The 17,932-nt window shown below is 46.2% G+C and overlaps 1 protein-coding gene across 1 annotated transcript in view; it reads right to left on the bottom strand.

Moving 5' to 3' along the window:
- Positions 1-3,425: 3,425 nt before the first annotated feature.
- Positions 3,426-17,932, bottom strand: part of Tmem123 (transmembrane protein 123) — a 35,213-nt gene continuing 20,706 nt past the window's right edge. Inside the window, exons 4-6 of the mRNA XM_052726069.1 lie at positions 8,339-8,611; positions 7,976-8,129; positions 3,426-7,130 (exon numbers count right to left, since the gene is read on the bottom strand). Coding sequence (XP_052582029.1) covers positions 7,106-7,130; positions 7,976-8,129; positions 8,339-8,611 — 452 coding nt within the window. The 3' untranslated portion in view covers positions 3,426-7,105. The remainder of the gene's footprint in view (positions 7,131-7,975; positions 8,130-8,338; positions 8,612-17,932) is intronic.

Genomic DNA, 17,932 nt, shown 5'->3' with positions numbered 1-17,932 from the left:
TCTGGAGTGAGAGAGGGTACTGAGCTGGTAGGGTCCTGTAACTGGATAGTAATAGGCTGATGGTGTCTAGCGATAGAAATGTTCTGGGTATCCCAGACTTTTGGGTCTACCTGAGAGGCTGGCAAGGGAAAGGAACTGTTAGAGTTAGTAGGGTGGGTGGCTAGGAGAAGAAGAAGAGGAGCTGCTGGCGAGTCTGGGGTGAGGAGAATGTGGGGAGCAAAAGAACTGGATGCTCCTACCTTAGCTAGAAAACCCCTTCCCATTAGAGGCACAGGGCAGGTTGGCACCACTAAGAATGTAAGAGGGATGCCTCTGAAAATACAATTAAGTGGTGGGGTCTGATGAGGTAGGTAAGGCTGTCCCCCCACCTCGACAATAGGGAGACAAGAAGTCGGGCCCCAATACTCCCTCAGGACAGAGTAGGTAGCTCCGGTGTCCAGAAGGAAGGAGATGGGTTGCCCAGATATTATTACTGCTACCCTGGGTTCCCTGTATGGGAGTGGCTGAGGTGGGACCCAGGCAGCATCAGTTGTCGCTGATAGCCAAGCCTAGGAAGTCAGCTGGAGGGTGGTCCTGATCTGGCATTCCCATGCTACTAGGTGCATTAGGACAGTCACCTGACTGCTGTGGAATGTTCTGTATGCTCTGAATGTGTTGCTCTGATTGGTTAATAAATAAAGTGCTGATTGGCCAGTAGCCAGGCAGGAAGTATAGGCAGGACAAAGAGAGAGGAGAAGGCTGGGAAGTGGAAGGCTGAGTTAGGAGATACTGCCAGCCACTGCTCTAATGAGAAGCAACATGTATGGTACCAGTAAGCCACAAGTCATGTGGCAACTTATAGATTAATAGAAATGGGTTAATTTATGATACAAGAACTAGATAGCAAGAAGCCTGAGCCATTAGGCCAAACAGTTTAAATAATATAAGCATCTGTGTGCTTATTTGGGTGTGAGGGGCTGCAGGTCTGAGCGGGACTGGAGAAAACTCCAACTACACCTGACCAGTGACCCTATTGGCAGCATTTTGGGCAAGGCCCTATCAGTGCCCCCCTGTGGGGCGGTGGTGCAAGCCTGGGCCCAATGGTTGTCTTTCCCGCACTTGAAACAGGGACCTGGCGGCTTCCGGGGAGCCAGTCAGACAGCATGTGCCAGCATCTGGCACATTCCTTTTTTGGGCTTTTTCATCTCTTCCATGGTACACCTTAAATGCCACCACCAACACTCTGCCTGTGGAGTCAGAGGGCCTTTCTCCAAGTGTTTAAGTTTTGCCCTTATGTTGGGGAAGCTCTGTGAGACAAAGTGGGTCATAAGGAGCTGCCTGCCCTCTGGGCTTTCAGGATCTAGGCTAGTATATTCAAGAAGGGCCTTAGTAAGCCGTTCTAAGAAATGAGATGGATTTTTGTCCTTTGAATTATCATTTTTAGTCTTTCATAGTTTACTGGTTTTAGAGAAGCCTGCCAGGAGGCAGGTAATAAACCTGAGTATTGTTTTTTAAATCTATTCAATGGTGTGTGTTCATCTGCACATGTATGCTGTCAGAAGTTAACTTTAGGATGTATCCTCCACTACTTTATATATATTTTTTGAGACAGGGTCTCTCACTGAACCTAGAGCCCACTTTTTTTGGGTGGCTGGCCAGCAGGCCCCAGGGGTCTTTCAGTGTCTCTGCTCCCCAGCACAGGGTTATGGGTGTGTACTGCCACTCCTTTCCCTTATGTGGGTGCTGGGAATCCAAACTCGGCCCTGGTGCTCACACAAAGACCAGTGTACCCACTGAGCATCTCCCAGTTCAGTCAATGATTTTGGTTAGAGGTTTTAGTTCATTTATATTTATTTACTAAACATATTCAAAGTTGATCATCCTTACTCTTTTGTATTTTTGTTTTTTGAGACAGGGTTTCTGTGTAGCCTTGGATGTCTTAGAACTTGCTCTGTAGGCCATGTTGGCCTCAAACTCATGGATCTGCCTGCCTTTGTCTCCTGAATACTGGCATTAGAAGCGCATGCTACCACCACCCTGCTATCGTCCCTACTCTTAACACCTGAAATGCTTCAAAATCAGAAACTCCTGAACATTGAACTGATGACATGAGGAAATTTCCATACCTGACTCCGTGATGTTCAGTCAAAATGAAGGCACACTAAGAATACCACACAAGCTACCTTTCGGCTAGTGTTTAAGGCATACGCATACACACACACACACACACACACACACACACACACACACACACACAAATGATTAGACAGGTTCTATCCTTAAGATACCTCATTTGCTTATGTAAATATCCCAATGTCCAGAATCTGAGACACATTTGCTCTCTAGCATCTCAGGTTAGAGATACTGAACCTGGACATACAGGCAAGAATTGTGTTATTATTTAGGTCCTGCAAATCCTCTGGCTGTCTTCCTGCGCCTGGGTAATCTTCTGTACCAGCAGTGGTAATGTGCTTTATTATTTATCTTCTATGTACCCATTGGCTGTTACATAGCCCAGTGGTTATTTCTTTTAGGAACTAACAACTTTGTGTAAACTGCTCTCTACTTTTACCGTCCCACCTTCCATTTTTATTACTCATGTCATAACGTGTCCTTTTTTGTCATATACCGCTAACAGTGCAGCTGTCACCGGAAATGCTTATCCTTCTAATGCCCATTCTAAAGCCCGATGGCTCCCACAACCATTCTGGAAGGCTCCCTCCTTGAGTAGTGTGATAGTGGAACACCACCCACATTTTTGTGGCAAGCCTGAAGGACAGCTTTGCCATTTAGTCGGGTTTTTGTTTTTCCCCTTAGAACGTTGACTAGATCATTCCACCCCATTCTTTTAGCATGTCAGGTTTCCACTGAAGTCTTGATGGTAAAATTGGAGCCTTTGTGTGGGGTTGCACATCTTTTTCTTGTTGCCTTCAGGATCCTGTCCTGTCTGGCAATTTGATTGCAATGTCACAGTGTAATCCATTCTGAATCAAATATGAGTTGGGACTTTGGATCTTTCTGTACCTGGATTTTTTAAAATAATTTCTTCCCCCAGATTTGGGGCATTTCTAGTTATTATTTCTTTAAGTAATTTTTCCTCCTTTAATACTGTATTCAGTATTTTCACTTGTGATGCTGGCTCATAAACTGTGTAGGGTCTCATTTCTTCACATCTTTTTCCCTCTGATGACTGTATACTTCATCGTCTATTAGTGTTTGCACTGCACTAGGTAGGTACAGTAAGTACTCCAGTGATGAGTTTAAGCAGATTTTGGTAGCTTTCGGAGTCCTGGATCCAGTCGCCCACAGATAGCATGGAAACAGTTTCCTCTGTTACATGTTCCCATGATGCTCTGCCCCACCATGGGCCTAATAGCAAGCAAGTAGCCATCAATCATGGATGAACAGCCCTCCCCCCACTTAGGCAAGAAATATTTTTTATAGGCTGAGTACCAAGTTATTTTATTACAGGAACGTAAAGCCGATTTAACACTTCATTATATTACAATTTTCACTTTGTCACTTGTTTAATTTTCCTTAAAATGATTATCCCGAATTATTTTTATATGTTAATAGTGTGGAGCTCTCTAGCTGCTGGGAAGTGGTTGGTTGATATTCCCGTCTTCTTGACGTCACATTTCCTGTTGAACTCTGTACTTGGTGGCACTGTCACTTTTAGGGTGGCTTTGGGACAAAGGACTTACACTTGGGATGGAGGGCGCTGGCGAGAGGTACAATCACCCGGCACAGGCAAGGACAGCCAGCAGCTGAGGTGGTTGTGGCAGACACTGCAGGGCCCGCCCTCGGAGCTCCGTACGTGAGTAGCTCAGGGTTTTGTGGGTCCACTTGTGACGTCTGCTGGAGTCATTCTGCACCACAGAGGTCATCGCTAAGGCTTTTCCAGGCACCGAGTCCAGCTGCAGGCACACTGTGACATCACTATGTTCTGAAGAGCGGTGCCTGTGGAGAGGGTGCGGCTCCAGGGACTGGAGCATGGGTTCTCAGGTTTGAGGCCCTGCTGATAAGTTCATGACAGTGTCTAGGTTCCACCTGTGAAGCAGCCAAGAACCGGGAACAAGGGCATGTGGCATGCACACGGTTATGGTGGCTGCAGGGTGAGGTGAGGTCTGTGTTCTCTCTGGTGACCGCATGGGCTAGCACTAGTAAACAGGCACACCATGCAGTGGCCCTGGGCCCCAAGCATGAGACCACTGATGTTGGATGTCTAGGCCTGAGCATCCCTGACAGCCGAGCTGGCACTTTAAATGTGCACACGGCTTGAGGGTCCATGTGAAAGCAAGCTGGTTCTGGGGATGTCTACCGGTCAGAAGCACAGGCAGGTTCTATGCAGCCTCAGGGCTTAGGTCTGGAGTGTTTCGAGTTTGTTCAGGGTCGGCAGGAGAGATGGCATCTCTGATTTCTGGAGTGAAATAAGTGGCTGCTTTGTGGTGTGTGATGTGTTTGTGGGGGTGGCAGCCTCTGGTGGAAATGGATGGCTGATAATCTGTTGCAAAAGAAACTGAACTCAAGAATACTGAAGAAATGAGAGACCCCAATGGCAAACTTTCAAAGCTTGTGCCAAGGAATGGACGTTTTTATTGTGAGACTAAATTATCCAAGGTCTGGCCTAGGTGTAAAAGCAGGCCTTTACTGTACATGCGTCAAGATTATATACTGGAAGCCGGGTGGTGGTGGTGGTGGTGGTGGTGGTGGTGGTGGTGGTGGTGGTGGCGGTGGCGGCGGCTGCGGCGGCGGCGGCACATGCCTTTAATCCCAGCACTCGGGAGGCAGAGGCAGGCGGATCTCTGTGAGTTTAAGGCCAGCCTGCCTGTTATACAGAGTGAGTTCCAGGAAAGGCACAAAGCTACACAGAGAAACCCTGTCTTGAAAAACCAAAAAAAAAAAATTATATACTGGAGAAATAAAATAGGAACCACTGTGCACATTCAACAAAACACTAAAGCCTTTGAATGGAGAACAAATTTTATTCTAAAAATAGATCTTAGTAACAATGAAATACCAAAATTGGTCATTATAGAAAAAAGGGTAACAAGAGTTTGCTAGTCTTTCCCCTAAAGATACAAAATTATCACACCATAAAATATGTTGCCAACTCTCATTTCTCTACCTTTGAATTATTCTTTTTATGGAATTACTGAAGTGAAATTTAAAGCCAGAATAGCTCTACTGTCCACACGTACATCTAGGATTGCTTTATCTTAACAAACACATTCTCTAGGAAAGCTAGGAAAGGTGAGCGTTCGCTTAAGCCAGTCTCGGAAGACAAACTTACGCTTCGAAAATGTGGTCAATTTTGGTAGATTAAAAAGAAATCCCTTCAACAAAAGTCCTGGTATTTGAAAGTAACAAATTAGAAAAGACATAACAACATTACTTTTAACCCCCAAATCAGTGGAGACTAAGAGGCAAAGAAGGTACTTCAGGAAGAGGTTTAGCTCTTCCAAGTTCTAAGGAAACAAGCATCCAAGAACACCGCTGGCTGGTACTGAAGTATCAAGAGTGCAGCAAACAGAAACAAGTTAAACTTAAAGGCCCTCACCACCTGCAGGAGCCTAAACTAGATTCTGAAAAAAGGAAAGTAGCCAATGAGAAAGCACTCATTTCCCATCAGCCCACACTTGAAACTAATCTACCCCATGTTCCATTTCCTAGCATTTCCTCCATTCTCCCTGTTAATAGATCTGAGCATTCCACATTTACCATATCAGTTGGCCCTAATGCACAGCAAGTAGAAATAAATTTATTTATATAAAAAATTCTTGGTAGTTTGCATTTTCTGAAACCCAGCAGTAGATTACAAAAGTTATACTTAATTTTAACTGTAACAAGTATGCACTCATTAGGACATTTGTGGCTTATTTCTACACTTTCAGAAATTGCTGTAATTTTTTTTGCCCTCTACAATAGAAATATTATATTAGTATTTTGTAACTAACACCTCCTTTGTTAACCTTGACCCTGAGTTTGACCTGGAATCTAAACTATAGAACTAAATGCCGCAGAGAGCCTGGGCTTCTGGGGTGACGGGCTGCTGGGGTGACGGGCCACTGGGGGACAGGGTGCTGATTTCCCTGGAAACACAAAGGGTAAGAAGTGGGCCCGGGGATAAGGAAGCTGGAATTTACTCGAAAATACAGCCTAGAATAAAAACACCATTTTCTCAAATCTGAGTGAGTTGACAGTGTAAAAAATGCAGCATCTCCACTCTGTAGGTTTAGCGGCCTGGGGGTGCTTCACAGTCCCTGGTTCAGAAAGCACAGCATTTTGCTGTCAATGTAGACTTCTAAACACTGATTTGGAAATCATATAATGGGGACTTTAAAAAAAAGGAATTTTACATTCCATTACAAAGTTCTACATAGGAAAGCAGCTCTACATTGCCTAAAAATTGTTCACTGAAATTCAAACTGTCAAGTGCCTGTGAACAGCGTTCCCAGTGGTGCGACAGGCTCCCAGGCAGCGCTGTGGCTTGCCTACATCACGTAGAAAGGAAGAGAGAGCAACACGGAGAGCTGAAAAGAGGTGGCTGGTATAGTCCACACTCCGCAGCACTCCAGGGCCTTTAATACAAGCATGTGCTGTGAGGGCTGCATCGGAGTGCAAGTTCTCTCTAGATCAAGCCTGACTTTAAACCCTAAAATGTTGACGCCTCCTTAAGGTGAGCTGTGGAACCCGAGGCATGAATTAGGGCACACCCAGCTCTGAATGGCATTCAGGTTCTTTACACGATCACTGTTTAGTGAAAGTCGAGTGTTGCGGCAGACTCCTCCCTGTATGCTACATGGGATCCTGCCCCCAGTGACAACCAGTGCCATCTGCATACTCCGAAAGACAGGGCTTGTCTTGCTAGGACTTGTCTTGCTAGGACTTTCTAAAGTAAATGTAATCACTGGATAAATTACCTGTTTGCTCCAATTATTCATTGAACTGCCCAGACCACACCCTTTACCTTCAGTAATGAGGGATTTCTGGATATCATGGAACACACTGTTCATTTTATGCATGCTTCTTATACTACTTCCAAGAAAATAATATTTTAAGCTAATATAAACAAACTAATTGATAGGGTTGAAGTCTCTCTTCTTTCCTTGCTCAGTAGAGTGCTTTAAATGATGGCATCATGTTCATCACTGTAATAGAAAATTTAAATTACTGTCAAATTAGTATTTGTAAGGAAGACGTTAGAACGGTCTCTATTTTCACAATCAAAATTAATTACTGTTGCTCAGCATTAAGTTATGTGCATACCCAGTATACTGCAGTGGTTAAGATTGCCAAATAGGCCGGGCGGTGGTGGTGCACGCCTTTAATCCCAGCACTCGGGAGGCAGAGCCAGGCGGATCTCTGTGAGTTTGAGGCCAGCCTGGGCTACCAAGTGAGTTCCAGGAAAGGCGCAAAGCTACACAGAGAAACCCTGTCTCGAAAAACCAAAAAAAAAAAAAAAAAAAGATTGCCAAACAGGCCCACAGTCAAATCCCTGTGACTTTTCATAGGGCATAAGCCATTATCTGGTCATGTACACATGAGGGAAAAATTAGCCCATAAAGGGTAAAGTTAGGAAGTTAGGCAACTTTAAAGGCTAGGATTACAAGTCATGGACCACCACACCTGGCTTATGGAGTCTGTACTCACAATAACTACTATTACCAGGGAAAACTAAGCAGAGCAATTTCCTTTTGTGTCTGTATCTTTGTCATTAAAGCAAAAACCATGCTTTTACCAAAAATACTCTTTGACACCACTGACATATATATAACATATATGGCATGTGGACAAGTCACGAGGATGACGAGACCAGGCATGTCATTTATGACGTGTGGTAAACACCAACAAAGGAGTTGGTTAAAAGTCGCGAAAGCAATGTCTGGTCCCAGGGGTGTTTTCATCTGAGCACAGGTCTGACCCAAGCGTAGCGGAAGTCTGTCCTGGAGAGAACACTGGTCATGATAAAGCTATGTAGAGTGGCCAGACTTACATGCTTCGATACCGGATGCCTCTCCTTGAGTAATACATTTTGCATCCAATGTAGAGCACAGCCAGAACTCCCAGTGTTAACACTATTCCTCCAACAAAGCTGCCGGTGTCAAACCTGGATCCTTTGCTTTTGTCAGAATGAATAGTCGCTGTTACTAAAAGGAGACAAAACAGATGTCCGTGCTGTAGTCTGAAACAGTGCATGCGCTGAAGTCTGAATTTCTCTTAAGAGTGCTGAAGTGGGGATGAGGGAAAATATAGGCACATAAAGGTTCTGTATTTTTGCACAATGGAAAGCTGGCTTTAACGTGGCATTTGACAACTAATTTACAGCACAGAGAATGTAAGTCATTTTAATACATACTTGTTATCGATGTCTTTAAACTACTGGGGCCTGTGGTCGTCACCGATGCTGAGGTGTGGGTTGAGTTTGGGGAAGCACTTGCTTTGGGTGTAGACTTGGAGGCAGTGGAATTCGAGTGTGGCGAGACCCCTGGTGTTGATGTTTTAGCAATAGTTGTAGGTTTCAAAGTGACAGCTGTGACAGTTTTTGGCAGTCTTGAAGTTACTACTGGCTTCACGGTGCTGCTGTTAAATTCCTTGGTCTGGTTGGAAGTCATGTGCACAGTGATATTCTCTGAAAAAAAAAAAAATGCCAAGAATAAAAGCCGTTAGGATCTAGAGTGAAAGATCCCACACACTGCCACTTGTCATGGCCTCACACAGAGCGGGTCTAACCAGGCAGCGGCAGGAGAGCTGTGTGACAACAGCACCCAAGCTGTCAACAAAACCAGGCCCACATTCACAGAGCTAAAAACCTGTAAGACTGAGTCATCTGCGAATATGAATGCCGCACCACACTTCCTATCACATTTTAGGTTGGTTGTTTTTGTTTTTGGAGACAGGGTTTCTCTGTGTAACAGCTCTGGCTGTCGTGGGTCCGTTTAGACTAGGCTGGCCTCAAACTCACAGATATCTGCCTGCCTCTGTCTCCTGAGTGCTGGGATTAAAGGTGTGCACTACCACCACCCACACATTTTTGATTTTTATAAGATACTTTTTTGTTTTTAGAGTCAGGGTCTTGCTATGTAGCCCAGGCTGGCCCCAGGCTTGCAGCAATCACACGGCAGCCTACCTGAGTGTTGGGATTACAGGCCCCGCATAACCTGTAACAAATCAGTTCTTGTCTAGAGGAATAAACCCTGAATGTGAAAGTGAAAAGGTTTTTAAGTTTAAGGTTCTCTGCCACATTGTTTCAAGAACTCTGCCGACAGCCAGCAGCTACAGATTTCCAAGACACAGTAGGATATGAGCAGGCAGGTATTCTTCCCTGGGGTGACTCTGGGGATGAAATGCTACCAGTTAGGTGGTCATTTTGTGATGGTGATGGGGTCCACAGGTGGAAGGCTGTGATTCTGAACACCTCAAATCTCAAAGTCAGTTTCACTGTGGCTTACAGTGCTGGTGCCTCAGCCCATGCCCAGCTCCTATTTTTTGGTATGAAATATTGTGTGCATGAAAAAGGGACAGAAACATTTAGTCTTCTTAAGTAAAACTCCCAACAACAAAATGTCTTCTTTATGTCTTATTCAGTAGGTATTTCCCTTGAGGGAGTATAAAACACTCCATGTAACCAAAACCAAGTCCTACATCAATGGTCCAAACGGCACCACTCTGACGTTCTACAGCTGCTTACAGTGTACACACGTGTGTGGGAGATGTATAATGCACGTCTGACTCTGGAAGATGGTGGTGTTTATTTCTGGGTTGACTTTCCATCTCAGAAATGGAACAGCTTACTGGTTTTCCTTGTTGCCCATTTTTCTCCTCATATAGAGAAGATGAGTCACTGGGTCCATCTTCTTGCTCCATCTTCATCAGCCCTTCTGTTGTGTTACAGAGCGAAATGATGACTCCACATGTCACCATCCTGTCCTCTACAGCTAGTCTTAAGACTCGAGCATTTCAAGCTTAACTGTCCAGGCTGGTTTTACGGGCACTGTTTCTCCACACCCAGACACTTAACTCCCGGTGCGCCTCACGACCTCGCTCCTCCACTGTGTTCTCCCCCATGGGGTATTAGCTATTTTTTTTTTTTAAGATTAAGAGAACACTTATCATTATCCTAGGAGGTGCCACACTTGAACTAACCTTTTATTAGTCAATCCTGAATACTATAACATCTAATCACATTTTAAATGCTGACAGATTCTATGGTGGTGAAACTAAACACAGTGAAGAGCAGTAAACAACACAGCTTCCCACCCATAAAGCCACACGGGCAAAAGCAGGACGGGAGGATATATTAGTGTCCTACTTGGAAAATCAAACGTGCTAGAGAAACAACTAATTGGCTAGAAATTTCTAAAAATTGGTAAAATACTCCAAAGGGTAAACTGGTGTTAAGGTTCAGATGTAAGAGCTGGGATGTAAGGATGCTCTTTTTAAGGTCAGAGCTCATGTCTGGTGACTCAACTCCCTTGTTCTAAAGTATAATAAAATGTCATGTGTTCCCTCTGTGAATGACCATATCAGTCTGGGCACAGAGGCACCCAGCTACAAAAGCAGCTCTCAGGAGGCTGAAGCAGGGGATTGCAAGTTTGGGGCCAGCCAGGGTTACAAGGCAAGATCCTGTTTCAAAGAACAAAAACAATGGGCTAGGCAGATGGCTCAGTGGGTAAGGTGGTAGCTGCCAGGCCTGAGAGCTGCGTTTGACCCTTAGAACCCTCATGATAAAAGGAGGACACTCTCAAGTTGTCCCCAACCTCCGCACGCGTGCTATGGCACACACACACACATGCATGTTCATACACTCACAATGAATGCATTTAATAAAATATTTTATATAAATGATAACCATGTTAAGCCTGGTCTTCTCCCTCTTTTCACTGTCCAGGGAATGATGAGTACCTAAATGTACCATTAACAAAACTGTCATGTGTACAGTAGTGTCAGGACACCTGGCCAGGCAGGCAGCTGGCCCTGTTAGGGAGAAACCCTGTCATCCACCCAGCTCAGCGCCTCGCTCTCCTCTAGTCTCTTAGACCAGTGGTTCTCCACCTCCCTAATGCTGTGAGCCTTTAATATAGTTCCTCATGCTGTGGTGACCCCAACCTTGAAATTATTTCATTCTACTTCGTAACTATAATTTTACTGTTATGAATTATAATGTAAATATCTGATATGCAGGATATCTGATATGCAATCCCTGTGAAAGGGTCGTCCGACCCCCAAAGGGGTCCCAACCCCCAGGCTGAAAACTGCTGCTCTAAGCAGAGGTTGAAAAGGCAGGCTTGGGAAGGGTGTTGGCTCCCACCCTCGGCCCATGGAGAGAAACTAAGAGAACAACGGAATGTATCTGAAAAGTCAGACAGCTTTCTGCCCTGAGACTGGCCAAGGTAAGAGGCTGTTCCAGGCAAGCTTTGTTTGTTAGATAGTTTATCTATCTACCAGCAGAATTTAGGATGCCACCTTACCTGATACCGAAGTGGTTCACATGAGTCAATCACAGAACCTAAGAGGAGAGCTGCCATGGGGCAGCCTGCAGGGTGCTTCGGGGTGGGGTGAGGCCAGCAAAGGAAATGCTGCTGCATGGATGGAGCAAGGGGCCTCAGCAGGACAATCTGCAGAACCTCCCAGAGAATCAGGAGGGTCTTCCAGAGGGTGCCAACTGTCAAGCAGCTAACTGGCTTTTCTCCTTAAGCCCATTGGGCCTGGCCCGATAAGGGAAGCAAGCCGAGGGAGAGGTGGCCAACAGTGTCGGCTTCTTCCGGTAGACTACGTGTAACTGCGGAGCTGGCTGTGTTGGCAAATCTAAGGTCCAGTGTGGAATCGCTGTAGCATTTCAGCATTTTGAAATCATGCTCTACAGAAACAGTACCCATTATTTTTATTCAGTAATTCGCACATATCACCTATGACACCAGAGCTAGTGTGGGGTGGGGTGGCACCAGGAAAGCACTGCCCACACTCAATGTTAACGCTTGAGCTGCGGCTGAAATTCATATGTGGTCCAAACTCAGTGTCAGACTCAACCCTGATATTCAGGGTCTTTACAGAGATCATCACATTAAGAGAAGTTGTTGGGGTCAGCTACAATCCACTGTGGTATCTTCTGAAAAAGGATGAAGGTAAAGGCACTAGGCTGCTGCGGAGGGAGGCTCCAGCCACCGGCCGCATCACTCCACGGAGTCTTCCTCCCTGGCTCTTCATTTGCCTCTTGAACCTTTCCTCATGGCGGCTGTTCAACCCCCCCCCCCCCCCCCCCCCCATCTCAGATTCCGGGAAAGGATTCATCTGTAAACACTGTGACAAGGGACTATAACCCACAGCAGCCCTGAGCCTAGCAGGGCAGGAGAAACTGTGCCCAGAGGCCATTAGCTCTCATGGCAAGGCTGTACCCCAGCAGACGTGATCATCTCATGAGACTTTCTCTTGGGATGACGGCAGTAGCAACTTCTTTGAACCACTTTGATCAAAGATCAACCAGACCTCAATCTTGACCAAGACTGTTTAGTTATGAATTTCTTGTTGTTCTCCCCACCCCAGTTCCCTCTGTAATAAGGCGTGAAGCACATGGCTGTACTCTGAAGACAAGGCTGGGGTCACCAGACCTGTCTGCTCCTCCTCGTGCAGTAAGCAAACCCCTCTCACTCACATTATTACTTATCACTTTAAACATTACGTTCGGATGGGTGGCCCACCCTTATCCTTTGTGACTCCCAGAGAAGGCACTTTTGCCCACTGCTTACATTTCTGACCACAGAGCGCCCAGGGACGCTATCTCTCAGTGTTGACATGTGCATCTCCCTACATTCTCGATGCTGCTTCAGGCAGTCCTGGCAAGCTCTGTGCTTGGCTCCAGGGTCCCACGCACTGGCATGAAAGTGCCCCGCAGCTGGACAGCTGGCACAGTGTCTGTGCTCAGCCCATTGCTTCTACACATTTCCAGGGTCACGGGGAGATGAATTTAGTCAAAATGTGAGATCCAAGGTCTTCTGTCTTCACGGAACATAATCATAGGAAAGGGAAGGAAGGAAGCTGTCCAGTACCAGCCCATGTACCTCCCAACAGCTGCAGTGAAAAAGAGAAAGGCAGACACGCATGTGCACACGCGCATGTTTGGGGCCTCCACCAGTCTGATCAGATTTCACTCTTCTATCCCACTTAGTTCCAGTCACAGGGAGCAGAGCTCGGAGCCTCTTAACATCTCTGGGGGCCACTGTCCTGTGCCTGTAAAGTGCTCCCAGGGCTGGGAGCATTAGCTGAGGTAATGTTAGCTCATCAAGCCTATGGGAGACGGCACTGCAAAGTTCCCTCCATGAAGAAAAGGGGGGCACCGGCCAGCCTCCCATTCCGACGGTGGCTGTTAGCAGCCACGACATGTTTCAGCTATGGAAGAGGCAATGGCCACTGCCTGACAGCCAGTGGTGCCCTGTGAAGCAGCCTCCCCGTGACCCGAACACCTGGAGAGCTCCAGCTGCCTCAGTGCGGGGTAGCTGCTGTGAGGAGCAACCACCCTTCCCAGTAACCAAGTCCCCAAAACAGAAGGGAAACTATTTGTTTTCCTCAGGGCATCAACGCACACTTAAATCCGTATCCAGTTTTAAAACTCAATTATTTTAAGTGTAGTTGCAGCTCCCTGTCCAGCACAGTTGCTGAAAACAAGGCGCCGTTTCCAGACAACCAGACGTTCTGGTGCCCAAGTGTGATTTTGAGGAGCTGATTCTAAGCATGGTTTGTAGCTTGAAAACTTGAATAAAATTAAAATGAGTTCCTAAAATTAAAAAAATAAATAAATAAACCCCTGAGAACCCCTCTTCAGAGTGCACCTTACCCTTACCCTGGCAAGAAGTGTTGAGCAAACTCAGAGACACTGTTAAAAGCCAAAGGCCTTCTTACTGCGAGTCCACAGACTTGTTCTAGAAATTCTTCTAAATTCAAATTACTTGACAGTGAGAATACAGAACTGAAAATCTGATTAAAAAAAAAATCAGTCTAAAAACAAAAAACAAAACAAAACAAAACAAAACCCTAGACAAATATGTACCAAAATGGGTCTAAGTGAAAACTGGGCCTTTTAAGAGGCGCCCCATCATAAGGGAGTGTCTTTTTGTGAATATCGAATGTCTTATGGGTCCTATTAGTACAAACGGTTTGTTTCATCTAAAGCCCCAGGACAAACCTGGCTTTGTCTAGTCTGTTGAGGAGTTGAGTCTATAGCAGGAGCGCTGCTCACCCCCACAGCTGGATGGGAAAGGCAGGGTAGTTGGTGGCCTGGCTGCTCAGGGCAACGAGGCTGCCCACAAGACTCATTTAGCCAGGTCCCTTCGTCAAGGGCCTGCCCACTCCAGTCCACCACCACATCCTACACCCACAGGGAGAAAGTCTCGCCAGCTCCAGAAGATCCAATTCCTGAAAAGAAGGAAGCACGCTTGGCATTACTATCCTGTGTCCCTGCTCAAGATCCTCCAAACCCCTCAGCATCCCTCTCTCTCCTCTCCCCCTCTCTCTGTGTTTTGAGACAGGGTTTCTCTGTGTAGCCCTGGCTGTCCTGGAATTCCCTGTGTAGACCAGGCTGGCCTTGAACTCAGAGATCCATGTGCCTCTGCCTCTCAAGTGCTAGAATTAAAGGCGTGCGGCACCACACCAGGTCCATCCTATACTCTCTTAACCCCGAAACCCCGAGTTACAAGCAGATGGGTCTTCAGTCACATCTTCCTGACTGTACGAGTGCTACTTCCACACTGACCATGATGCCTGGAGGCCCCACTGGTGCAGATGGGCCTTACTGTGAGGGGTTCACGGTGACTGGACAGACAAGGGCCAATACAGTTACAACCTGGGCAAGCCTTTCTCTCCATCTTGGGCATCGCTGTCTCCCTTTTAATCAAATACCTGGTTTAGTTTTTATAGTTCTTAATTATATTTCTATTACTTTAGAAATTAATGATTCTTGGGATCAGCATGAGGATGCATGTACCTAACACACACACACACACACACACACACACACACACACACACGACATAACTAAACATTTGTTTTTCTATCATGCTAGCAATGGCTTTTCTAGATCAGATAGAAAGGAAATGCTTTCTCCCTTTCTTCAGACACTGGCATTCTAATGCTGGAAGTACATTTTAAGCAGTTTTTACCTTTCATTTTACAAGCTGAATCCAAATTTCTTTCTGTAGAAAATTAGAAAACATACAAGGCAATGGGGAAGATTCTTACATAGAAATTGGCACAAATATGTATACTATATGTAAATGTGACCAAGGCCCGCCCTGTTCCAGCTGCTCTGGCCCCAAGAAGTAGTCCTTGGGGCCGCACTGCAGGCCTCCGCGCGCCCCTGGGCTCTCATTTGAGGGAGTGTCTCACTGCCACACTTTCTACCCCTCCTGAGGTGTCAGGTTGGCTAACATAACTGAAAGGCCAGTGTCTTCTGCTGAGCTGAGTCCATGTCCTCTGTATCTTCTGCTGCTGGCCCCATATTACCTTGGTTCCCATTCTATGCCAAAGATTGTTTTACAGAGTTTCTGAGGCAGATATCAGCCCCACTTACAGAAAAAACAAAGGCACACAGAAGGTCACAAGTGTGGAGGCCATGACGAGAAGTTAGTCAGAAGGGACAGCAGTGCCACAGAGTCAGAAAGCCTGGCTGGAATGGGCCAGGAGGTACACCACTGCCCAGTGCTACCCTTTAACACGCTCCTGGCTGGAATGATAAAACCATGAATAGAACTTAGATTGAGGGGGTTGGAGACATGGGCTCAGTGGTTAAGAGCACTGACTGCTCTTCGAGAGGATCTGGGTTCAATCCCCAGCACCCACATGGTGGCTCACAACTATAACTCCAGTTTCAGGGGTTCCAACACCCTCATACACGCAGGCGAAAGACCAGTTTATATAAAATAAAAAAATTTAAAAAGAATTTAGGTTGAAAAAGTTACAACGCAAACATGCTCAGAATTACTTCAAGTATCAATTTCAGCACAAAACACTTTGATGTTCCCTGAATCTGCATATAAGAAACACTATGGGCTCGTCTCCATCAGGGGGCCCACACAGGGCACTGACAGTGACCTCTCACATACCCCTGTGTCTTTGCACTGTCTCTGAAGGGCTGAGATGAGGGAGAAATCATGCCTGAGATAACACTATTAAAGCTGTACTAGCAATTTTATAGGCTATGCAGATGGTACTGCCACTCGGTTACAGAAGATTTATGGCCTAAACACAGAATAGGCATGTGCAATACGCAGCTGCCACAAAAGAATGTGGTTATCCACAAGCTCAGAGCACCACAACAAAGAGAGAGCCAGTCAGCAAAACAGCAGCTGCTCAATGTCAGCAGAGAAGCCCCTAGAGGCAACAACTGCTGCAATGGAGCACGTGGCAACCATCTCAGGTCCCCGTGGAAAGGTACCAGTTTTCTGGTTGTTGTTGTTTGGTTTTTGAGACAGGGTTCTTCCTATGTAGCTAAGGTTGGCCTGGAACTTGCTGTGTAGCTCAGGTTGGCCTCAAACTTACAGTCCTCTGGCTTCGTTCTCCTGAGTACCCACATTACAGGCATGGTTCCCACACCCAGCTTTGATGATAGTAATTGTTTTAGAGACAAGAGCCTCAATCCATAGCCCAGACTGTCCTGAAACACTATGTAAAGGGTAGCATCAGACTCTTGGCAATCCTCTTGCCTCAGCCTTGTGAAGGCTGGGTTACAGGTATAAGCTACCTGGGCTGACTCTGCACAACCAAGTTTAATACTTAATGCCCAATATGTTCCCTGAAAGACAAAGGAACAGCAAAACCTTGAGACACTAAAGTATACACATGCTTAATGTTTTCTAAAAATCCTGGATTTCAGACAGCAGCAGCCTATGTGCGCCCGTGCTGGGTGCGCCAGACAATCGAGGCCATGGAAGTCTTGGATCAGGACTTATTTATTAAAGGATGAATTGATATAACACATTCATGAATACAGAATGAAGAGGCGCCATCCACCTGGGAGGGATGAGGAAAGGTCTGGACCAGGTCACTGAGCTTTGGCATCAGGAAGCCTTCCATGTCCAAGAGGGCACGCATCTCTCCCACCTTGATTTTTAAAAGGTCACGGATCCTCACAGAAAACCATGCCCATCAGGTCAATCTGCTCTATCCCATTGGTCATTAGATTGAAAGGCCAAATTCCCACATGATGCCAGGCCAGGTGGTTTTCCCGTTTTCAAGTTTGTGTGATCTCTTGGACTGGAGGAGGGCTAACAGGACTTCTTTTGCAAGCCTAGTGCCCATGCCACAGTGGTGCCATTTGAACATCTTGTTCGGCAGCGAAGGCCCAGCTGATAGCGCTCTGCCACGCAAAGTGCTCACTCAGACACGGGTTCCCCTTTGACAGTCCTCACAGCACTACAGACAGCATCAGAAGACACACACGGATACTTGTCACAAAGACCAGAAGCAGAAAGCTCGCTTTTAAAGCATTTAAGATCATAGTGTCTCACAACTTTGATTTCTGTTGTGTTTTCCTGCTGGGGTTGAACCTGCCAGTTGGCTGTACCCACAGCCCCTCCCCACTTGCCAATACTGACCGGTACAAGAAAGGTGCCAATAACAGAAACATCTGTGTTCTCATCAGTCTGTGTACTGGCTAGTTTTATGTCAACTTGACACAAGCTAGAGCCATCTGAGAGGAGGGAGCCTCAATTGAGAGAATGCTTTCATAATATGGGCTATAGACAAGCCTGTAGGACATTTTTTAAATCAGTGATTCATGGGGGAGGCCCAGCCCATTGTGAATGGCACCATCCCTGGGCTGGTGGTCCTGTGTTCTATAAGAAAGCAGGCTGAGCAAGCCATGAGGAGCAAGTCAGTAAGCAGCCCCCCTCCATGGCCTGTGCATCAGCTCCCGCCTCTAGGTTCCTGCTCTGTTTGAGTTCCTGTCCTGACTTCCTTCAGT

Source organism: Peromyscus californicus, unplaced genomic scaffold (genome assembly GCF_007827085.1).
Source record: "Peromyscus californicus insignis strain IS unplaced genomic scaffold, ASM782708v3 Scaffold_11__1_contigs__length_118956290, whole genome shotgun sequence".
Taxonomy (NCBI): Eukaryota; Metazoa; Chordata; class Mammalia; order Rodentia; family Cricetidae; genus Peromyscus; species Peromyscus californicus.
Note: the sequence above shows the minus strand (reverse complement) of the source record. Positions and strands in the feature narration are given on the sequence as shown.